The sequence below is a fragment of the Lampetra planeri genome, chromosome 33 (assembly GCF_965212315.1).
Source record: "Lampetra planeri chromosome 33, kcLamPlan1.2.h2, whole genome shotgun sequence".
In the NCBI taxonomy this organism is placed as follows: Eukaryota; Metazoa; Chordata; class Hyperoartia; order Petromyzontiformes; family Petromyzontidae; genus Lampetra; species Lampetra planeri.
The window spans coordinates 2,372,935-2,397,737 of record NC_136139.1 but is presented as its reverse complement, the minus strand read 5'-3'; the positions used below and the strand labels follow the sequence as shown (position 1 = coordinate 2,397,737).

At 49.0% G+C, this 24,803-nt stretch overlaps 1 protein-coding gene across 6 annotated transcripts in view; it reads right to left on the bottom strand.

The window, feature by feature from the left end:
* LOC144729607 (ADP-ribose glycohydrolase MACROD1-like) overlaps positions 1–24,803 on the bottom strand; it is a 192,003-nt gene that overhangs the window by 35,095 nt on the left and 132,105 nt on the right. For 5 of the 6 annotated variants that reach the window (XM_078609983.1, XM_078609979.1, XM_078609981.1 and 2 more), the window contains exons 5-6: positions 10,976–11,092; positions 357–481 (exon numbers count right to left, since the gene is read on the bottom strand). In XM_078609983.1, the coding sequence (XP_078466109.1) occupies positions 357–481; positions 10,976–11,092 (242 nt within the window). Of the gene's footprint in view, positions 1–356; positions 482–10,975; positions 11,093–22,554; positions 24,588–24,803 lie in introns of those variants that run through there. The other variant, XM_078609984.1, reaches the window with a different exon arrangement.

Here is a 24,803-nt window from a genome sequence, read left to right as displayed (position 1 = left end):
AGATTGAATCAATGCTAAACACAAACATGCATTTTTTTTCTCAGTTTCATTTATCGGAATAATTTGTTTTCACGTATCTGGATTTTATCTGCCACCATGTTTTTAACTGTTCAATTGGCATCAGTGCCCCCCCCAAAAATCACATTTCCCTAACCTCAACACCGATCGAGGGGCCTCACCATCACATTGGCCAAACGACCCAGGAGAGACGGGAGAGGTCTCCTTGTGACGTCTCTTCAAGTGGCCTCTCTCGCATCGATGAGCCTCCACCGAGGGGTTTGTACCACAGCAATCGACGGAAGCTCCCTCCTCGAGCATTTCCCTTCCACCAAATCCCCTCCCCCTCCCCTCCTCACCACGGACCGCAGCTCCTTGTCCTCCACGATGTGCAGGCACTCGCTGTAGCAGCCATCCAGCTGCTTGCGCTCCTCGGGCGTGGGCACGCTGTCCAACACGCGCGGCCCCACCGTGTGGATCACGTCTGCTCGCACGAGACGGACGGGTGGGGGGGGAGGGGACACGAGGCCGACCAACGTTACGGGACGCACGAGGTATACAAGGCCCGGGGCATTATCCCTCTTCTCACATCCCGCACACCGAAGTCGCAGCCGTTTTCGGTATGGGGCACGTGGAGGTATTGGCCCGGTGAGTGGCCCGGTGCGTGGCCCTGGCAAGGCCCTTCACTCCGAGGTGCACTGCACGTCCTTGCATTTGTGCGTTTCGCCGCGGTCTCGTGTGCCAGCGCCGTTAAGAGAGGCACCGCTTCCGCCTGCTCTGCTTCCGACCTCCCGGAGCCGGAGCGTTCACATCGCGGCCCCCCCACCCGTCGGATTCCCCGAACTCGCGAATCCTAACCAAGCAAGCCATGTATATAACGAGGTGACTGGCCGCACACAGCGAGGTGACTGGCCATGCAGGCAACAAGTCTCCGGATGCCGGTGTGGTGCATCGCTGGACGCTGGACTTGCGATCCAAAGGGCGCGTTGGCAGCTGATGCAATGGGGCAAATGTATTACCAATCCCTCCTCCGCCTCTGTCCACCCAGCAGTGGACACGGGTTACGCCGCAGTTAGTTGATCGGCAAGAACACACGTGGCGGGCTAGAGTGTGGGTACACCCATCTCTTCCGAGGTGTTTGGCCAATGTGGAAGGGTGGGCCAAAAATACCCTCTAGGGTACTTCTGGAGCTCCCACGAGTGCAACGGGCCCTTCTGCCGGCAGTGGCGTGAGTAATAAGTTGCAGTGCTGCACCTTTGCCTTGACCTCTTTGGCTAGGGTCAGGGTTAAGGGTAGAGGGGAATACGAGGGATTCTGGGGAAAATGAATAATTTGTGGATAAAAAAAAACTCAATATGCTGAAATACCCAAGGCCAAATATATCGCGCAATCAAAAATAGTTGCAAACAGATTGGAAAAATAAAAACCCCAAAACAATGTAGTAGAGTTAAAATAATGGAGAGAGAAAGTACACAGATGAATACGTGGCCAACATCATGCATAACAGGACTATATTGTTTAAAATCAATTGAAAATAGACTTGAAATGAAGAGACCGTTTACACATAACAAATGACGTCCCAAAACGAATTACGCGTTGCCATGAATCACCCCCCCATTGTTACCTCCCGCATGGACCGCAATTGACGGCACAGCGACCGTGTCAGCCGTTGCTCAAACCGCAAAGTGCCCGAACAAGGGACTGAAGTACCTTATTCGACGTGCCAGCCGATTCACATTTTTCTATGAATATCGACAACAACAAAAAAATTAAGAAACACAATCCATCACGCAAACTCCGGTCATCCTCGCAGCAGCGGCTTTTGGCTGGCCATCGAACAAAGACAGTAAACCCATCGCGTGGCGCTTTCAGACACGCTTCTGCGGCCGTCTGGAATGCTCTTCCTTCCGATATTAGGAAGCCACTGGACCTATGCCCTTTTAAATCATCTAGATTGAAAAAACATTTCTTTAAAACTGCTATTTGTGTCTAGTTTGTTGTCCTTCCCCCACACCTCCGATCAGCACGGTTGGCTACGCATGCTGTCAAAGAAGTTCAACATACATAATGGCAGAATGGTGTTTTTTCAAAAAGAAGAAAAAATGTGCACCGTGTGAAACGCAACTCTTCCGAGACATTATGGAGTTTTCAGGCCCATCCGACCGTCATAAACTCCTTATCGACCTAGGTTTCTCAATCGAGCACGTTTCCTAGTGATGACCGTCTTGTTCTCGCGAGGGATTCCATGCCATCTTTAACGTCACCCTCGTCGCATTCCGTCCAACTCTGGCGGTCGGATCGGAGCCACTCAACGCTGGAAGCTTCCGTTCTCGCGCGCCCCCGACAACGACACTGAACACCGTGCTTCAGTGTACGTACTGTACGTCACACACCCACAGTACAACTGGGTTTCCAGGTCTCGTTTGCGAGAAACGTTATTGTTCATTTTCATTCTCACCTGGTTAAATAGAGGCTCCGTTCTGCATCGCGTCAACATCAAGCCTGCCTTCCTGCCGACGCCCCTTGAGCTGCGGTTGCACCGAGCCGCAACGCAAATCCAAATCGGAATTCTCATTGCGCAACTGCAAATCTCTGAAACGAGCTCGAGGCCGAGTTGATCATCGCCACCGACGGACGCCTCTAGTGAATGCACGGTCGACTCGGCGACACCGTACGGCTCGGGGTCGGTGCAGGAAACGGCAAATTCCTACGGCAGCAAGGTGCCCAACGCCGCACAGAGCGACGGCAAAAACCGCCGCTGCCGCCACGGGCGACCAATTATTTAAACGCGTGCAGTCAATTACGCCTGCACTTTATCCATTCCTTTAATACGTTTTCTAATTTACGTGCCTCTGACACGTAGGCAGTGGCTAGGAAGGTAAGGGGGGAGGAGGCGGGGGGAGGGAGGGGTGTTTTAACGGAGGAACGGGCAGGAAAATTAGTGTGCATTTCAATTTTCGTCACAGGCCAGGCCACGTTTTTCTGAGTGCCCACATCGAGTGTGGCTCTGGGAGTTAAACTGATGGATTGACTCGGTGTTTTTCCAAGCCAAGCACATTGAGGCCGTCTTCAGTTACAACACAAACAGTTCATTGGATTATTGAAGGCTCTGGTTTAAAGTCGAATAACATTGCACAATTTCTCTCTTTTAAAGCGGGGGGGGGGGGGGGGAGTGTAGGTTTTAGCTTTCAGCATGTGGTGCTCTCATTACCGGCTATTGCGATTTAATTTTGCACAAATCGTTCGTGCTACAGATACGGTGCGTGCGCAACGTAAGACAAACAGTAAAAGGTTACGAGCCATGAATAGATGAATAGACTCAAATTGACCCCGCTGACGTTGACCCCCGTCTGTGCAGGGGAAATCGAAAAGACTTTTAAGAGCAGGAATGTAAAGAGAAGAGGCTCGTATGGTAAACTGCAAAAAAAAAAAGGAACGCGATCAGCCAAGGAAAATTTCACGGACCGCAATGCCAGGTGTGGGATAAGTGCCACAGGAAAATCATTCACCAAAATCATCGCAATCGCCAATGTCACATAGACGAGAAGGCAAAATTATTGTACCTACGATGTTAGAAGAGACGACATTCTCCAACTTTGGGACTTGCAAAAATAAACTGTGAACTTTAGAAAAACGGTGTGAATCATTTTCATTTGCAGGTATTACGGATTGCCGTCGAACCACTAAAAATAATACCCAATTCGTGAATTCACTCCACAATGTTAGCCCGACTCATTTTCAGTGATAAGACAAGTTTTTTTTATGATGGCGGTGGGGAAGAATATTCAGCCCCTTTGCTATCATGTTGATCTATGTATATTGCCGGGTGCTTTTGTGTTTGAATAGAAAGTTAATTTACAAAGGTCTGCGGCAATGCCACGCGAGGTGTGTACTTCGCTATGTTTGTCGCAAAAAGTGGTGATTTTACAAATACGCTGACAACCAAATTAAAAAAGCACAGCTGCCGTGACATTTAAAAAAAATCCTCATCGTGGGTTTTTTGCTTCCTGCTTGTAGCGTAAAGATGCAAGCTTCGCATAACTAAACAACATCCGTGGCATCTATGTGACCTCCCTTCATGACGGATGATCAAATATGTTCCCTATCGGATTGTGTAACAAAAACACCAGGCCTTTGCGTTACTTTTCAGTAAAGAACACAACACCACTGCACACGTGAATAGAGAAATGTTACTTCCTGGAACGGAACACTTTATGCGCTTCTGCGGCCGTCTGAAACACTCTTTCTTCTTCCTATATTAGGACGCCAATATGCACTTTTAAATCATCTATATTGAAGACGAATTTCTTCAGAGCTCCTTTTTGTGTTTAGTTTGTTGTCCTTCCCCCGCACCTCCGATTAGCACGCTTGGCTACGTACGGCGCGAAAGAAGATTAACGTACGTGCTCGCTCTGAGCACGCAGGCCTTTGCGGACTTTGGCAAACGTGCCGTGTCGCTGCTGTAGGCAGCAGATTAATAGAAGCACCGTCCCATAAGGGTCCCCTATCGCGCGTGTTATTTTTGGTCAGGTCGAGACCGGGGATGTGGGCTGAGCAAGCTGAGCGTTACACTACATTACCCAGCGGGACCCCGGCTTCATGCACCGTGAGCAACATTGTCATATCAGGCTTTATTGCCCAGAAAGTATGTGAAATGTTACAAATATAGAATCCATGTACTCGCGAAAATCTGTCTTGTTTTTCCACCTCCCCACCCCCTCCCCGCCCAGCGGAGAATGCTGGGGAAAATGTTGGCAGGGAACACTTGCTCAACAATGCGCGCATTCATTTGTGTCCCAAGCGTATTCCGATCCGTGCTCATCGGTGCAAGCCAGGAGGCAAATCATCTTCGATTGTGATCTCTCGCACACATGCTGGAGAATGGCCTGTGGAAGGGGACAACGTAGCACTACTTCTGAGAGCCCTTGAACTACCTCTTGAACCCACCAAGGCATCGAGCGCACCGTCTCAAAACCGCCCTGCGACAGAAGCATTTGTCGCGTGGCCATCTAACCAATTTAACCACGCGAAAGAAATTGGCCCGAAGAACTGAATATACGACGTCGTTAAGCCGGAACAAAATTTAACACGATGGCCCTTTTGTCCGGCCATTAAGTGCCCATAATAAGGTCATAAAACTCAATTGAGAACACCACGGGTGGTTGCCCAAGATTCGAACTCGGGATCTCAACTCTCCTGGCTCGGTGACCCGATACAGAATTAGCCCTTTACAGTCAGCAAGTCAAACCAGCCAACCAGCCAGTGCCACAAAGCAAGCAAGTGAATGCTGGGGGCAGTCTTTCCCCCCCTCGCTAGTGCTCGCGTGCAAAGCGCTCAGTGTTCATTGTAGGTGGATTCAGCGCAGGGGAGAGCCAGGCTTCAAGTGCGTTTGGCCACCTACCGAACCCTGGTTGGCCTGGAAGCGTTGAGTGCTGTGAGATGGCCTTTTCTAGACAAAGATTCCCCCTGACTGGAGGACCAAGTGCTGTTAGCGAGCACCTATGAAGGCTGGCACGGCACACGAGGGAGTGGGTGGCCAGCACCATGCCGGGCCGCCTTTGTCTCCCCAGCGGCGATGTTTTTACACACCGCACCAGGTACTCATTTGAGGCGGAGTCGACCTCGGGGAGGCCCAGGACCGGTTCCAATAGTCGTCACCGGTGTTGGCCGTGAGCGCGAATCAGACTTGGGTTGACGGTTTCATAGCGCAGAACGGTAACACTCTACACCACATTGACCTGTGACCTCCCACTGACACGTGCATAAGAAAAGCATGCACTATTTATTAGTGTACATCCGCCCATAAACGACGGCCGCTGTAATTCCCTGTTGAGTGATACCCGCGTAGTTAGTCTTACAGAAGAGGCACAATTGAACGAATTCTGCAAAAATAAATGCGCAGTAAATCTTTAACATTCTTCTTCACGGTGGGGGATGTAATTTCTACCATACACTTGTTGCAAACACGGCGATATTAAGAGACACGTTTGCCAGGGCCGAGAGAGAAGGGTTGGTTACCAGGTGTCAGACTTCAGATGTTGGGCGTTTTTTTGTTTAGTTTTACCGCGCGTGACGTTACCTTATTAGGAATGCACTGAAAATGACTGCGACTTCCATCGCGGCGTGCGATATTCCATTTCTGGAGCACTTCCCACAAACGCTCGCCCAGCATCCGGCCAGCCAGCCAGCCAGCCGGCCTTAACAAAAATATTCCAACGATGTCACCGTTTACAGCCACTCTGTATAAATTCACGACAAGTGTATGATTAGTTTACTATTTAACCACCCAAATAAAAAACCTGTTTATTTTTTCAAAGCCTTTGAATACTTTTTTTATTTACTTTCAGCCATGGGAAAGTGACAACTTTGGCAAGTTCGTGGGTGTTCAGGTCATGCGCTGCTGCTGCTGCTGCTTTGGCAGTAAAGAAAAACCCCGCCCACAACAACGTTCGCATGAGCAGCCGCAGCGTCCCGCACCGCAGCTTGGATTCTCAGTATTAACCACAAACAGGCGACTTATCAGATTGCGCCTTCCTGCGCCACAAGGCTGCTCGCCGGATAAAAGCTTCTGGTGCCAAGCTTGGACGGGATCCTTAGAAGACAAACTTCCATGTGGCCCAAAAACAGAGAGTAGATAATTATTCCTACATTACTTTACGTGCGAATAATGATGGGAAATGAGCATACATATACAGGTATGCGAGGGTATATGGAGTCAATTATGTGCTTGTCAAGCCAAGTCAAAGTGTCACCCCCCCCTTGTTTCAAGCATGCCACAGGATGGTTAGTCATCTGTCAGCAGCTGTGATCCAATGGTGGAAATTCCACGTTCCTGTGGAGGGCCCAATATATATAAAGAGGACAAGCACGGATGCATCCCCAGAAAGCGGTACTTGTTTTTGCCGAGCCAAAGAAATTATGCAATGAGTCTACCCCCCAACCGGGATTTGGACTTGCAATCAACCGCTTACAAATAAATTGCTTTAACTGCAGCACTCAAAGTCCAGGTGATTTTCTGCTCATTACTATGGCAGGGGAAAGTATACCCACAAGGGATGGGGGGGGGGGATGATGGACCTGGATTTGAACTTGCAACCTTGCGATACCACGCCGCTCACTCCACCGCTGTGCCGACTGGCTGGATGTACACGTGTACACTTACAAACACGCACACGCGCACACAGTCATTTTTGTTTGATGCACCTGTAATAGGAATACATGAAATCACTGCTGCTTCAGGGATGACATGAAATGAAAGAGATAACAGGAGAAATTTATTTCTGGCTAGGCAGGGAAGAAAGAGTAACATGTTTTGGCCAACTGCTCATTGATAATGAACAACAGCGTTCATTAATATTCCACAGGATATCAGAACTGCTATGCAGTGCGGGGTAAGCGAGCAGATTCCATAGGTTCTAGATTTGAAGCTTTCGTGACTGCAAGGATTCATACTCTTAGTTTTTTCGGTAAAGTCGCGTAGGTAAAAAAAATGAAAAATTAATAAAATAAAATAATAAAATCACGACGTTTCGGAGGCAACACAAGTCTCCGTCATCAGGTGGGACCGTCACAGCTAGATTTGCTGTATCAAGTGAGGCCTCCGAAACGTCGTGATTTTATTATTTTATTTTTATTAATTTTAATTTCATTTTTTACCTACGTGACTTTACCGAAAAAACTAAGAGTATAGATTTCATAGGTCACAGCGAATACAGTACCGAGACGTGTGCATGGATATGTAGCCCTTCTGACAAGACGCCTGCACACACGAGCTACAATGTAAACCGACACGTGAGAAAATAAATGTTACAACAATTAATTATTTCGAATTGTGACATTGGGGGTGATGTAAAGGACTTTGCTTGAAATCCTTGAAGTTGGTTAACTTTCGTGCGTTCCAAAAACAAAGATATTTAAATTGGACAAAGACTTAAGAGGTTATCCCCCTTACAACGTTATGATGGTTGGTCATTCCGTTGGAGAGTAAATTTGACGCAGTTCAATCGTGAATGCGGGCAGCACAACCCTGCACATGGGGCATGCGTTTGTATGACCACAAGATAAAGGCGCAGCTCTGCAATCACTCGCTCATGCCGCTACTGCTGGCGGAAGGGCCTGCACCAGACGGAGGCCCAGGAGAACCCCACGACAGCGTATTTGGCCTATTCTTCCACCAATCTGACCAGGGCATCTTGGAACAGGTGCGAGTAGCCCGCGCTATGAATGGAGCGACACTCCACGTGTGCGAGTTACACGACTGCCAAACAATGACATTTTGTGAGGGATGTGTGGAGGAGTTCATAGCATCTGCAAATAACATGCAATCTGTTACAATCCTATATAACATGATCTTAACTTTCACTTTATTGGAGGCGGAATACTTTAGTAATTCTAACCACAGCTTTTACTGGGCAGTAATCCATAAATAAGGAGACACTCCAAGGTGCGTTGACCTCTCAGTGAACAAGTCAAAATACAAATAATCGCCAACATATAGCCCCCTAAGTTTAACACGTCACTTAAATATGTTTTCTTGTTCATGTTTTTGTTTTTTGTTTGTTGCGGTTGCACCCGATTCAAGAGCCGAATGGCTCACAGGGCTATACCTAATAAATGAACTTGAACTTGTTCACGACAAATATTATCCATTAGAGGTTTTTTTTGTGGTCAAATCGCGAAAAAAGACACGTATATTTACGTGATCTAACCCAAAAAAAAACTCCATTGTGTATAGCCGCCCCCCCCCCCCGTCATTCCACTGCTGGATGAAGGGCTCCCCGGGGGATGTCTTGACTACAACTCGCCACCAAGGGCGATGCGCATTGGCGACACAGCGGGGACGATTTCGATATCGCTCGCCACTGAAGCTGGCCGGGAATCCAACTCGGGTCGCTGGGCTCACAGCGCAGTGTGCGATGTGCGTGCGCAGCTCCTCGCCATTTAAAGAAATACAGAATCAGAATATTTATTTCTCCCGGAGAAATGCGATGAGCCTATGGAAGCTCTTTTTCACATATGTCTGGATCGGGGAGCGGGTCAGGAAGTTACAACAACAAACAATGCAAAAAACACGATCGGACTGCAAAGTATAGGACAGAAAAGCAAATCACAGAAAAATTAAGATGTAAAATAGATCAAGCGTACAATCATTGCATAAGGTGTGTAAGCCTTGTAAAGTTTATTCTTCTGGCCTTCTCTCTCTGTCCAGCCAGCAGAAAGGTGACGTCTACTGTGATACATGTAAAGCGCGTATCACTCGCAGTGGGGTTCAAGTGTGAGCGGCACGCATCGCTGCTTTGCGAGCCACCTAAACATTTTTATTTTACCAAGTAAGGCCCACGCTCTTTTTCAGAAGCGACATGGCCATCAACGAAGTGGTTTATAATGTGGAAATGTAGACGTATGTTTCTGAATGTGGAGGGAAAAGCCAGAGGACCCGGAGAAAAATACCACACGACCACAGGAAGAGTGGACATGCAAACTCAAAATACAGGCGGCAAGGGTCAGGATCGAACCCACGACCTGCTATATACCAGGCGAGGCGGTTAACATCTCCTCGCCACCGAGTAGTGGCAAAGTAGCAGCACTTGGTATTTTGCTCGGTTTAAATTTATTTTCACATTGTTTAGTGAGGAGCCAGCTCCATTACAAGCTCGGCTTGTGTCCCAAAAGCATTTGGAGTCAGCTGGAGATGACACTGATGTAATCACGACTCCGCAGGGGATGATGTCAACCAGGCGATTTCCAAGAGACCACACGTGGATGCGCTTGTCAGATAAATGTAGTTATCATTAACTCTGCATTGATGTAATAGATTCCATTTAATAACGTAAAAAAATCGCAGCGCTCACCTGGGGAGATGTACAATGACACGAGATGCATTAGGTTAGCATCAAGAAGGCAGAGCTAATGTGTACATATATTTATACCCTCGCAACACAGGCGTGTTCCCAGAATCAATAACGCGCAGCAATAACTTCATTCCATAAGATTGGCGGAGTGGCTTGAAAATAACCACGATTACCCCGTCAAGATAACGTACGAGGGACCGGGAATTTTAATTCACGAAAAAGCAGAATTTGGGGGTTTGGAAGAATTCATCATCTCAACAAGGTGAGGTAGTTAACATCTTGCCACCACGGCACTCCATCTGGGCCAGCATGGGAGAATACTTTTATTTATTTTTTACACAAAATTGCTCAGCACAGGACTAAAGGCCCCGAAAACCTCAAGATGCCAGCAACAAACATCACTATCAAAGTTGTAACAAATAAGAGTATTACGTTTCGAGAATTGAGCAAGGTTATGATGAGAGCTTGGGAAAAGAGACGGTGATGATTGGACAGGGAATTCACAAGTGCAGCAGTGCGAGTGGGTGCGTGAGTGAATAAGTAGGTGAGTGGGTGTGTAAGTGAATAAGTAGGCGAGTGGGTGCGTGAGTGAATGAGTAGGCGAGTGGGTGCGTGAGTGAACAAGTAGGTGAGTGGGTGTCTGAGTGAATAAAAGGCGAGTGGGTGTCTGAGTGAATAAGTAGGCGAGTGGGTGCGTGAGTGAATAAGTAGGCGAGTGGGTGCGTAAGTGAATAAGTAGGCCAGTGGGTGCGTGAGTGAATAAGTAGGCGAGTGGGTGCGTGAGTGAGTGAATAAGTAGGCGAGTGGATGCGTGAGTGAGTGAATAAGTAGGTGAGTGGGTGCGTGAGTGAATAAGTAGGTGAGTGGGTGCATGAGTGAACAAGTAGGTGAGTGGGTGCGTGAGTGAATAAGTAGGCGAGTGGGTGCGTGAGTGAATAAGTAGGCGAGTGGGTGCGTGAGTGAATAAGTAGGTGAGTAGGTGCGTGAGTGAATAAGTAGGCGAGTGGGTGCGTGAGTGAATAAGTAGGCGAGTGGGTGCGTGAGTGAATGAGTAGGTGAGCGAGTGCTTGGATGAGCGAGTAAGCATAAGAGCAGAGCGGTCCAGTGGCGAGTGCAGCGCAACTCACACTTGGAAGGCAAGCGGTATCCGCAGGTGATTTTGGCCTTGCCGGTGCTGCATCCTCCGAGGGAGCGACACTCTTCCTTCAGCAGGGACCCCGCCGACCTGTGGATGCATCCGTCCACTGCCAAGAACAGGGCGGCAGAAAAGGGCGTCAGTCTTCACGGCGGTACGAACGGAACGCACGCGGCCTACCGAAGCGCACTGCGTTCTCACTCTCCGCACCTCCGATTAGCACGGTTGGCTACGTACGGTGCGAAAGAAGTTCAACATACATACTTGCGCAACTGCCGCACAGTGGTGGAAGTAGTGCCGGGTGGTATGCCACGCATACAGGCATTCACACGCACACATAGCTCAGCACTCAAGTGAATCGGTAGTCGATCAACATCATCGGCTACATGTACATATAACAACCTCCGTTCACAACTAAGTGGCGGCGACGTCACCACGGTGCCTGTGCCACGCTAGGTGCACTTTGAGACCACGTGTAGTGTCGAAGGCTCGCTGGTAGGACGTCACGTTGACTGACCGAGATGGCTGGCAGATGCACCATGTAAATATGCGTGCGCACACACACACACGCACAAACACGATCGTCACCAATGGCATCATAATCATTCATCCATCCATATTTGTTTTGGCACGTTTTATATGGAAATTCGTCACGTTTGTATGATGGTGGAGGATTAATGAAAACAACTTTGGCACAACTGGCAGCACATGACCCAACCCAAGCCAATAAACAAGCATCAAAATTACGTATGAGCTCTGACAGCCGACATTTTATAATTATAATCATCGTTTATTCACTGCCGGATGAAGACCTCTGCGTGCAGTCGTCGCCTTTCCCCGTGGTCCCAGGCTACCAGAAAGGACCTCACTCAGTCTCTCTAGAGCTGCCATTCCAATGCCTATGTGGCTCATACATCACGGCCCCTTGCGTCAGCGTATCCCGTCCAAGGACAATTGGACAACTACTGGCCATCTGTGAACAAGAGCTTCGTTGCGCATCGGATTTCTCCTGCAGTCAAATTAAAGATTCTGATTGTGACGTACTTCTCTTGGCTCCTCAGACTAAACTAAACAATTTTAATTTTACCAGGTAAAGCCCACTGAGCTATATAGCTTTTTTTCAGAAGCGACCTGCCCACAAAGGACAGCTCAACGAAGTGGCTTATCATGTGGAAATGTATAGCAGCCAAATACTCTGAACGTACGTCGATTCTTAATGCGGAGGGAAAAACCCGGAGGACCCGGAGAAAAATTCACACAAACACGGGCAGCGAGAGAGAGAGACAAGCACACTCCAAATACAGCAGCAAGCGTCACTGTCGGGATCAAACCCCACGACCTCCTGTATACCAGGCGAGGGAGTTAACATCTCCTAGCCACCGTGGTACGATTACGCGGAGAGCGCCTGGAAAAGGCCCTTGCGCGGCTCACGCAAGGGAGATGGGAATGGCCGGCGGCGTGTTCGCACACGTCCACGTCCGTCTCCGGGTTGCTGACGATGGCCACGGGCACAACGCAGCAGCAGGAATTCATTTCACGCCGACACCCCCAAGGGGAGCCCCCCCCCCCTCGATGCAAGGTTGCCTGTACGAATTTCCAATGTTGTTGTTTGCGCGTGGGCAGAAATCAAATGCGTCTTGCTGGGATCGTACGACTTGTGCGCTAGCCGTCACACCATCCTACCGCTACATGAAAACCACAATGCCAGCAATTTCTCATTGTGCGTATCGGTGCCGGGCTAGGTGCACCTTGCTAGCAAGTATCCTCATCGACTGTCGGGGGGGAAATGCTGTTCAGTGAGCACCTGCTAAAGCCAGCATTGCATGTAACGGGGTGGGGTATGGCCACTGATACGCACACGATCAAAGTCTTGCAAGCGCCGACTCTTACACATGGCACCAGGTAACCATTTAAGGCTGAGTCGACCTACAGCACACGAACCACTTGTGTATCATTAAGAGGGGCTCATTGCCCAAAACGTGATCCCGTTGTGCGCATATTTAGATTCAAGGCCGCAGTGTTTTTTGACGAACGTGCCGCGTTTTTTCTTATTCAAATTTTACTCGCGTGGAAAGTGCAAGCGCCGTGCTGAATTCCGTTATCTGTGCCCCCACTACCAATACGGCATCCCCGTGTAAAATCGTCTCCCGCACGCCAAGCGCGGCGGCTTTGCTCACACGCGTTCCGCAGCATACGGTTGGGCTGCCCGATAGGCCACGACAAATCCACACGATGCAACAACAACAACACCCCGCCATTCGCCGCTAACTGACGGTGACGTCACCGCGGCGCGTGCGCCAGGCCAGGTGCACTTTGAGGCCACGTGAAGCGTCGAAGGCCTTCGACACACGACTTCACATAAACGTGACGTGTGTGTGTGTGTGTGCACGCGCGCAAAGTCACACGCACACACAGATGTATTGACAGCTTTTATCCGGCAGCTGACATCAAAGTGGAACTACAACGGGTAGCTGTTCGTCACGAATCGTAGCCACGCGGACGACCGACGGCAATCAAAAAAATATTAATATCACAGAAAAACCCAGAGGCGGACGGGTCAGAGAGCACCGTGGGAATTGATGCTGTAGAATGCTCGCTTCCTGCTTGTTTATTGCCTATGCTTTACAATGAGGAGCAATATTTTCCGCGGCAAATGAAGAAAAGAAAATACGACCGGAAAATGTCATTCTCCACGAGTGGCCTCTGGGAGGGGAATATTTAGGGGCCTCTACCACTGGGCTTAGCACCAAACAGTTCTAATAATTTTAGGCAATAAATAGGGGCGAATAAAACAAAATATATACGAACAAAACTTTATTAAGAGTGAGCCTTTCAAACAATGTGGAAACTCTGAACAAAAATAAAACTAGGCTTTGCATCAATGCGAACCTTTTTAGCAGCAGAATTACAACGATACATATAAAACCCCAAATCCCGTCATACATAATACACGTAACATTTCTTTTGATCGTAAGACTTTGTGAAACGATCAGACGAGCCATTTGTCAAAGCTTTAATCTTCAATGCAAATAAAAAAAAATCCTCCCTGAAAAGTAATATACAGTTCGTGAAGCAAATATCCTCCATATCTGGAGCCTCGTTAAAGCGAGACTCAATCAAACCCAACCATCTTGTGCTGCGTCACAGGGAACTAGACGAAAGCTAGATTTATTTTACCAGGTAAGGCTCACCGAGCTTCAACGATGTGGCTTATCGTGTGAAAATTAATAGCAGCCAAATACTCTAAACGAGTGATGTTGAATCTAAATGCGGAGGGAAAAATCAGAGGACCTTAAGAAAAATCCACGTGACCACGGGGAGAACATGCAAACTCAAAATAGCCACGCGTTCAGGTCAGGATCGAACCCATGACCTCCTGTATACCAGGCGAGGTAGTTAACATCTCGTCAGCGTGGCGCCCCGGCACGTGGCTTGGGAAACTAAATCCCGACACCGGCCAAAAGAATCACTACGAGGCTTTAACGGCAGAAACGTAACATCACTTCACGGGAACTCAATCGTAGTCATTCTACAGATAAGACTTCCACCATCATACAATGTGGAATTTCCGCAACTGGCACAGCCGTGTGAAATTTCCCAGCAGCGAGATGAGCACCGCTCTCTCACGGTCGTTTCAGCCGGGATAGAATCGCTAAAAATAAAATTGCATCCGTCTCCAAGTTTAGAAGGAATTTTCAACAAATCTGCCTCTGCAAAACATCCGAACAGCGAACTCGGCAGCCCAAACGCTTTGCATCGAGCACACAAATCATCCCTCGGTGCGGTCCCAAACCGTAGGAAAGTTTAATTCCCACCACTGGTTCTGAACTCCCAATAGAGTCTGGCAATGCACAGTGTCTACCCTAATTCAGTGAAAAGGTTGTAAACACAGCCAGGATTTTTTCAGGGCACGAAAAGTTTCGTGAACGTTTGTGGAATCTCTAATGCCCTTGGTCCAACATTCCCAAGTTGCCAAACCCCCACCCCCATCTTAAGTGGTCCGAGCCTTGCCGCTAGCTAAGCATCAAAGGCCACGTCGCCTGCTTACTGGTAGATGTCAACAAACCCACTTTCGCCTGATCCAAGATCAATTTATTCCCCTTGCTCTCTGGGTGTGGTGTAAAAGAAAGAATGCATCGCTGCCCTTTGGTAGCAAGGGGAACCGATATATGCGTGGGAATATATGTATTTAGCAAGTTTATATTTATTTTTCATATTCCAATTATGTCTTGAGATTAACACATGAACACGGGGGAACTCTAGATAAACGGTGTGTGGGGAAAACGGCCCGGCAAGGTGAAGTCACGCAACGACTACTTAAAGTCGCTTCGAGCGGCGTTTTAACCGCGCTCGGGACAGCTAGTTTAATGCCCTATAAGAGATTGCTAATGGCATGTCAATCAAACAGACATTTTGAAGCCTCGAGAGCTGGAATAAGATGAAGTGAGGGGAAACCAGATTTAATGCGGTGGCTTCTTTGGCCAGCCACTGAGGACTGGTCTGACATCAACAAATCTTCTCCTCGGAGAGAATTTGCTTTTATCACTGGCGGCTGAAGCCCCCGGATTCAAACTCAAGGTTCTTGATGCTGGCCCAGTGCTCTGACCCGAACAAGTTGGCCTCCTCTTCCTACAGAACCGTTAATATACAAGTAGCTGTGAAGCCTTGTGGTCATGAATTAACGCTTCGTTTATAACAGCCCGGGGGATGTGCTGCCGCGATGGAATGGCCATCACGCTGCGCTTGCAATCCAGATGCCGTTGGTTCAATCTCGCGGCGAGGCAGCTGAAGCGACGGGCAGGTTTGTCGAATCCGATACGCCTCTGACCACTCGGCGGTATAATGGCGGCGGCGGCGCGGTTAGTCGATTGGCGGGTCAAGTGCGGTGGGGCAAAGTGTGGGTACTCTCCTCCATCTCCCCGGATGTCTGACCAGTGTGGAAGAGTAGGGGAAGATACCACCGAGATGGGCCTGGCTAGAGCTTCCTCCAGTGCAGCAAGCAATCGTAGAACCAAACTATTACCTCGTGATGTTTTTTTTTACCTTTTATAACAGCCTAGCCGTTGGTAAGCTCCCCACGGGCCCAGTATGCAAGCTTGTCCATGCCTCGTAATTTATGTTGTTACCAAAGCACTTAATACCGCCCTGCAAAGTGGATGTCCAGGAGCCTTGGCATCGTTTGCAAGAGTTGACCACGATGTGGATGAGCTCCAAATTGAAATGAATCTCACACACACACACGCGCGCTCGCATATGTATGTATGTACATAAGGTTGCAGTGGAAGCACAGTGGTCCGTGCACCAAGCTGTGAACCCGGCAATGTAAGGATGTATGTTCAACTTCTTTCGCGTCATACGTAGCCAACCGTACTAATTGGAGGTGCGGGGGAAGGACAACAAACTAAACACACACAAAGAGCAGTTCGAAAGAAATCTGTTTTCGATCGAGCTTTAAAAGCGCACACCTCCCCAGCGGCTTCCTAATATCGGAAGGAAGAGCATTCCAGACGGCCGCAGGGGCGCGTCTGAAAGCGCGCGACGCGGTGACCGTCTTTGCCCCGAGTGCGGCAAGCGGCCACGGCTGCTGATCGCTGATCGGTGGGCGCGCGGCAATCTGAAGCGGTGCCGCTTGCCACCACCGGGCTCCGTCGTTCACCAACTCCCGGCGACGAGTGTCGAGCATGGTCAAACTACGGCCACGAGCGGCGCCGAGAGGCTTTAATCCAGCAGTGGATTGAGCAAGGGCTGTACGATGCCTCAGGGGGCTTTGCCTGGTGGGATGGTGATGGTTTAGTTTCATTAGTATGTCTTTGGGTGATTTGTTGCCTTTCCTGTACTGTGCACTCCCATCGTGTTTTTGTTTGTATTGTTTGTTGTTATAATGTTCTGACCCGCCCCGACTGAACATCTGTGAACAAAAGAGCTCATCGGGATTCCTCCAGTATAAGACGCACGCACGGGAGCTTTCTCAGGTGAAAAACGCAAGCAAGCACGCACGCGCACACACACACACACGCACGCACACCGAGTAGCGCTACATGCATGCAAGACACGGTCAATATACCGAGGCTTTAAACTGGCAGCTGTGTGTTTATTTAAAGTCTTTATATTTATTTGGCGATTGCCGCGATACTTCTCAAGTGCGACCACGGCAACTGCGCTGCTGCTGCTGCTGTTGTTGTTCTGTGGTGAGCGACTAGAGGGATGTGGGGCCCACCGTCTCCACTGCCACCCACCACCCTCCCCTTGCGATTCAGGGCCAAAATATCACCCAACAATCACTTGCTGTTGTTGAACAGTGGTGAATTGTGGCCGTGAGGGTCACATGAATGAATTCCACGTAGAGTCTAAAATATAACAATGATAATCCATGCGGTTTTTGTTGGGTTAAGTTTAGTAAATTAGAAATGCGTCGTTAAACTCGCCACCACCCGTCACAGCCAATTGGTAAAGATTTGTCACGTAGACAAAACGTGCCAATTCGTTACTAGTTCATCGAATTAACATTTTTTTAAGCTCATTTTATCTAACCCAAAACACCTATATTATGGATAATTTTGGTCACGAATGCCTACGTGTTTAATAATAATAATTTAGAGTCCTTTGTCAATCCTCTACTGGATGACGGCTTCCCCGCGCTATGCCCATGGCGAAATTTGTTCGACCATACTTCACCACGCTGGTCAATGGGGGTTGGTGAAGGGTAAGCCCGGGACCGCTTGAGATATCGCCTCACCACTGATGCGAGTGGTCGCCGGGTTCATGGAGCAGTACGCTCACCCAAATCCAACAGCCAGCTAACTGATTTCAGCTAACGGATTTCGAAAAGTGTATTGGTTTAGCCATGTTTGTTTGTTGTAGTACAGAGTTAGACTGATGGCCTTAATCTAAGTTGTCTTGTGGTTGTTGTTGGTTGTTTGACTTGCATCCCACTGGGATTTTTGCACACTGCGTTGGTGTACGGTGTTTTTTTCTGCAATATTTTGCTGTCTTTTCTTGGATTTTCTGTTTGCACTCGGTCACATTCACTTTAAGATGTTTTTTTGTTCATGTTTTTGTTTTTTGTTTGTTGCGGTTGCACCCGATTCAAGAGCCGAATGGCTCACAGGGCTATACCTAATAAATGAACTTGAACTTGAACTACCTCGCGTTATCATAAATGCACGCATCACGAGCGTGAACGGAGTCGATTGCAGCCTGACGAATCGACGGCGCCTTGTCGCAGAATGCCCGCCCGGCCAACGCGTTGCTCCACACGCCGCTCCTCGAGACCGGGGGCTTTCGAAGGACATTCCTCTAGACGCGCCGCCGCGGTCTCTATCAGCCGGCGAGTAAATTGAGACGGACAATTTGGCAGCGAGTGCTCGGTGCATGGGAATAATTAGTGGAGCTCATTGTTACCTGGGCCCTTTGATTAGAACACCAGACTCGTAATTGGATGATTGCGAGTTTGAATCCCAGTGGGGGGCTGGGGTTCAATTGGGCTTACAATCCCTTGGAGGACAATACGCTGAGTACCGCTTCACTGGTAGCCCATCCGCAGCCCGCCAGCAAGTTGTTGTACAGAGACTGGCTCCTGCCATGTGGCGCCATGGTGGCTAGGAGATGTTAACTACCTCACCTGGTATACAGGAGGTGGTGGGTTCGATCCCAACTCCGACCCCTGCTGTATATTTGGAGTTTGCGCGTCTCTCTCCCCGTGGTCATGTGGATTTTTCTCAAGGTCCTCTGGGTTTTTTCCCTCCGCATTAAGAATCGACGTACGTTCAGAGTATTTGCCTGCTATACATTTCCACATGATAAGCCATGTCGTTGGGCTATCATTTGTGGTCACTTCTGAAAAAGAGATGTACAGTAACTCAGTGGGCCTGAAATTTTTAAAAGTGCAGTACTGAAAGAGAAAAGAATGCATTTCATCGGGCAAAGAGCGTAGAATAAATCACTGTCACGCTAGTTCATCACGAAAGCCTCACCACTCCCAAGACTCTTCCAGGAAGGTCCTGAAAAAAAAAATTTTCCCAGGAGGGAGCGCGGCGGTCTTGCTGTGCGCAATTACAAATTTGAGAAATCAGCATTGGGATTCCTTGGCCAGTAGGAAGTTACATTAAGTTATTTTTTTTGTTCGATGGAAGGAATTCGGAGAACCAGGAGGAAACCCATCCCAAGAAGAGCAGACGAACAAGCTCCACGCAGAAAGGCACCCCGAGTCAGGAATCAAACCCAGGACTCCCTGCTGTGAGGCAAGTGTGCCACCATTCCATCACCCTGCCGCACTAGAATGTATATATGTTAGGCGAACACAAAACGGCTACAAAGTGCGTGCTCTGCATCCACATGGCTCACGCTTGTTAAGTAAAAACAAGCCGCGACAAAATTTAATGGCGGCAAATCCATTTGTAATCAAGGCTTTGTAATAACTTCACTTGAACAAGGCCGTCGCATCTAGCTTCAAGCATCGCTCGTGGTAATGTGCGTCCACTCTAAATAATGAGACAAATAAAAAATTGGCGAATGTACCTAACATAAATGGTAAGACTTTTAAGCATGACGACGCACCATAGATCTATCTGCCTATTAGCGAGGTACCCAGACATGGGTAAATGTGTTTTCCATGAAACCCACCCCACCCATAATTATATGTATTGTGGTTAATAGCAAGGATTACAAATTAAGTTGTTGCAGTTGCTGGTGAAACGGACGTACTATTTTGTTTTGTGATCACCGCATTTAGAGTGGCTCCGTTAAATTAAACACGACGATCACACGTGATCCAGGTACCAAGCGTCTAATCCCAAACACGCTGCACTTAAATACGTGATCAGGTAGGCCTTGCCGCCCTCGCGAGCAGCTGTGTCCGCATGATTTTTTTTTACTCCCCATAAATACCTTCTCTCCCCCCCCCGCCACTGCCGGCGGTCTTCCATGAAACGTGAGCGCTGTGCGTGTGCCCCGGGTTCAAGAGCACAAAGCGTCGGTACACGGCGGCAGCGGCGGCCGTCCAAGTCCACGTGTTCGTTGAGCGGCAATTGACAAATATTTACTTGCCTTATCGGTTTACAGCTCCTCGCTGGAACAACCTTTTACAGTCACTGTTCAGCAACTCGTATTTGCCCGAGTCAATATTAGCATGAACATCACCGAGCTAGAGGGTTGAATTTACTCGTAAGAATTAACTAAATACATTATTTTTTTACGTCTTACAGCCGGCAACACAAAGGTAGCTCTTTACCCAGTCGAACACCCACAAATGGCATTTCTGCGTGTTTCCTTGATTTAAATTCTGCTGCAAGGGCCTTATTTGACACCAATGAGGGTTAGGGCAACAATGGGTTTCCTCCAAGTGTCACCATTGCCCATCTAGGCTCGAGATAGGGTTGGTACCCTATAGGTGTGGTGCCCTATAGGTTCTGGATAGGGTTGTTACGTGTGGTGCCCTATAGGTTCTGGATAGGGTTGGTGCCCTATAGGTTCTGGATAGGGTTGGTGCCCTATAGGTTCTGTATAGGGTTGATACCCTATAGGTTCTGTATAGGGTTGGTGCCCTATAGGTTCTGTATAGCGTTGGTGCCCTATAGGTTCTGTATAAGGTTGGTGCCCTATAGGTTCTGGATAGGGTTGGTACCCTATAGGTTCTGGATAGGGTTGGTACCTTATAGGTGTGGTGCCCTATAGGTTCTGGATAGGGTTGGTACCCTATACGTTCTGGATAGGGTTTGTACCCTATAGGGTTGGTACCCTATAGGTTCTGGATAGGGTTGGTACCCTATAGGTTCTGGATAGGGTTAGTACCCTATAGGTGTGGTGCCCTATAGGTTCTGGATAGGGTTGGTACCCTATAGGTTCTGGATAGGGTTGGTACCCTATAGGTTCTGGATAGGGTTGGTCCCCTATAGGTGTGGTACCCTATAGGTTCTGGATAGGGTTGGTACCCTATAGATGTGGTGCCCTATAGATTCTGGATAGGGTTGGGTACCCAGGGCATCGCTGCAAACAGCGCCCTGTCCCCGTGCAGGCTCCTGCCCCGCACACAACGCCCACGTTTACCGTGGCCGCCAATTATTTTTTATTTTTCCATAAAGTTTGAAACTGGGCGGTCTCGCTCAAATTTTTTAATTTGCCTAAAAAAGAAAAAAAAATTGCCTCGATTTTCGACAGAGAAAAGAAGAAAAGACGAAGCAAGTATTCCTAGGAGAGGTGAATGGAAATAAATGAGAGCACAGGCATTAGCCCTGAACCCTAATAATACCGGCGGTGCCTTTGGGATTTGAATAAAGGCCCGAACATTGAGGCTGAACGCCAGTCTCGGATTACAATGCAATGTCGGATTCACAACTACCCACTGCCCATATTTCACAAATGTGGGGGGACAGCAACCATCGTGAAATTAAGGTCAAAATCATCTCGGCCAGTTCCTAAGAATTTTTTTTTTGCTGCCCGCTTGGAGTTTTGGGATCGTGGCCCTGGTGCACATGAACCTTTGATAGAAAAAACGGGGCGATTGTCAATTTAACACGTGGCAGGCTTTCGCGACCAATATTATTCATAATATAGGTTTTTGGGTAAGATCGCGTTATTTATAAATGTGTCGTAACCCTCCACCACCCGACACGGCCAAACAGTAAAAAATGTGTCACGTTTTTCAAAGGACAAAATAATTCACTTCTTTAGCCCACTGGTGTGCTGAAGAGAGAAATTTGAGTAGTATGACGTTTCGCTGATAATTACAATCAGCTTCATCAGGCAAGAATGGTGAAGCTCTCCTGTTGCTTCCGGTCTGTGTTTGGTTATACATCTCGTGAACGGGTTCGTATGATCTCCCTGGGAAGACAAGAACACAGCTTTCCCCACTTTGGGTCATTCACTTAGGCAACAGCCTCATAATTTAACAATATTCGTGTACAGCCCCTTTCTGTCAATCCATTTCTGAAGCCCTTCCCCCACGCCGTGTTGGTCATGGAGGGGGCTATCTGACCATAATTCGCCATGCTGGTCGGTTCGGGTAGGTGATGGGGTCGCTGGATACCGACGCTGGTCATGACCGGGAATTAAACTCATGTCGCAGAGTTCGTGGCACAGCGTGCAATCCCCTACGCCAAACTCTCCGCGGTTACGGCGTACAAACGTCAGAAAACGTAACCGCCATTCTTTTTAGGAACGCTTTTGGGAACAACAAACAGGTTCATTTGTCTCACCAATTGTGCTTCTTTGTATATTCATCACGGGAGATTTAAGGCAGAACAGTCATGGAATGAACATGTACGCTCAATGCGGCCCACGTGGTGATCTGGGCGTGCACGCTCCAAATTCCTGCACTCAATAGCACGTCGATGGCTCAAGCTCCCACCGATCCCACAGCTGCCACCGCGTGCCCACCATGGCCACCGTCCCACCCCTGTAGCTATAGAGCTCAGCGACGCTGCCCGCGCTGGCCCGGCAGCGAGTCGCAGCGCCGGCCAGCGGCAGCTCCTCCTCGGCTGTCTCTCCGCTTCGCGGTGCGCACACACACACGCACACACACACGAGCGCGCGCACAGCCGCAGGATGATCTCCTACAAGAGATAGCCGCACATGCAGGTGACCACGGGGAGTTTATTACTTCTGGAAGGGTGGATAAAGCCGACAAGGGAGAGAGAGAGAGAGAGGGGAGAAATAACAGCGGCTGAATGTCCACTTAACCGGGCCCTCGTGTGGAATGAGACCTGCGTTCTCTCTTGGAGCCGGTGTCAGGCCTATAATCGCCCCGCTTCTTACCAGCTCGGGTCGTGATCCCTTTTAAGGGATCTCTCTTCTTTCCTCTCGGGGGGCCCCGGTAATTAACGTGTAAACAATAGCTCCGGGGGCAACAATGCCAAGTGATGATGGCGCGACCAACGGGCCACATCGCCTTCAGCAGAAGCGCGCCCCGGTTCACCGTGACCGGTGTGGAAGCGTTTTGTTAACACGAAGCGCAACGGCGTCTTCGATGCGAGCCAATCGGGCGTGCCTCGAGACGCGTTATTTATGCCGCCGTGTTACAAATTCACCCAGGCAGCGATTTGATTGTCACGATTTGACTTCAAAAACAGGGAATTTTAATCTTTGTTCTTTTGCCGCGAGTCTCATTTACATCGCACCGTCCGTATCGTTGGGACTGTCCATCTCGTTTGTCCTCTTCGTTTCATGTCCTCCACGTGATCTTTGTACAAACGTTATTCAATTCAAAGGTGGCAACCCTGTTCTGACAGAGAGACGAGTGGCTCTCATTGGCGCGTTTTGACCCAACTGTTATTGGGCTTGGCAGTGGTCTTACCCAGTCTTTTGTGATAAAGTCTCTTTCTTTTATTCTTTACAGCTCGCTCTCACTCTCTCGCTCTCTCTCTGTTCATTTTCTCTTGAGATCCGTTGCTTTCTCTCACTTTCTCCCCCCCCCCCCCTCATTCTATTTTGTTCCCTCTCGCAATCTCTCCAGCGACCTCTCCCGTTGTTCCCGATCTGTATCTCCCCCTGTTCGCGCTCGCTCTCTCACTCTCTCTCACAACATTTCTCTCTTGCCGGCGTCACTCTCTCGCGATCACTCCGCCAATCTGTTGCTAAATCTCTCCCGTGATCCCAGTAATCAGCGGGGAATTCTAACGTAACTAGGTAACAATTCACTCCCCCCACGGTTTGATGAACTGTCAAAATTCGGTGTCACGATTCCATTCAAGAATGAAATTGCGGCACCGATAGAATCTACAGTGGCGTGAATATATAGAACCTACAGCAGTATAAACACACAGAGTACAACACACTGGAAGTACATGCGTGAATTGATGCGGTTGCGAGCGTAACAAATCAATTTTAATCGCAAAATCTAGATTTTTTTAAAAATCTTAATCCCCATTTTCTTCACATGTGCTAATCCATGGTGATTAATATTACCGCTGTAAATGCGCGTGTTCCTTCTACCTTAGACATTCATTCCGCTTGCTCACGCCATTTCTTTTTCATTTCTGCCATCGTTCGATATTGCGTCCCGAGATTACACCCATATTCGGGGGTGCACATGTAAACCGTACAATTATCATCGCGAGCAGCCACATTAATACCGCCTCCGCAAACGTGACGCTGGCGACGTGACGCTGGCAGGCATCTACGATCACGCGGCGGCTGCTGCGGCTCACTGCTCGGTTGTGATGCCTGCGGGCTGCGTTTGCTTGCAGCTCAACTGATGTCAACCCATGTGTCAATTACAAAACTATCCTGGCCTCTCAGGTAGCCCCGCTCCATATCCCCCCCACCCCTCCAAGCTTTGAGACAGCCAAGGCACACGTGCGCGTGCATATGCGCGCGCGTGCACGGTGCGTGCGAGTGCCTTCGATTTGTGTGGGGGGGGGGGGGGGTAGCGCAGTTGTTATCGCACCGCGCTATGAAGCCAACCACCTGGGTTGGATTCCCGCACGGGGCCAACATCAGACGAGTATTTGAACCGCTCTTGGGCCTCTCCGAGGGCGACTTAGCTCTCGACGAGCACCTCGTGCAGTGTGTAAAACATCGCCGCTCGGGAGACAAAGGCGGCCGGGCGCGTTGCTGACCACGTCCCCCGCTCGTGCGCCGTGCCGGCCTTCGTGGGTGCCGCTCGCTATCTACGTAGGGCAACACAGGGGAGGGTCGCCTTTGTATTTTTGCCTTTGCTCTTGGATGCAGCACTCGAGTCGAGTTGCACGATTAGCCGTTGGAAAAAATTACGATGTCGATTCGCGTTTAATGGCCACGGTAATGCTGCCCGAGCGTGCGGCGCTCGCGATTATCGTTATTAGCGCTCGTAAAGGCCATGTCTGGCACGCCGAGTGAAGCTGCAG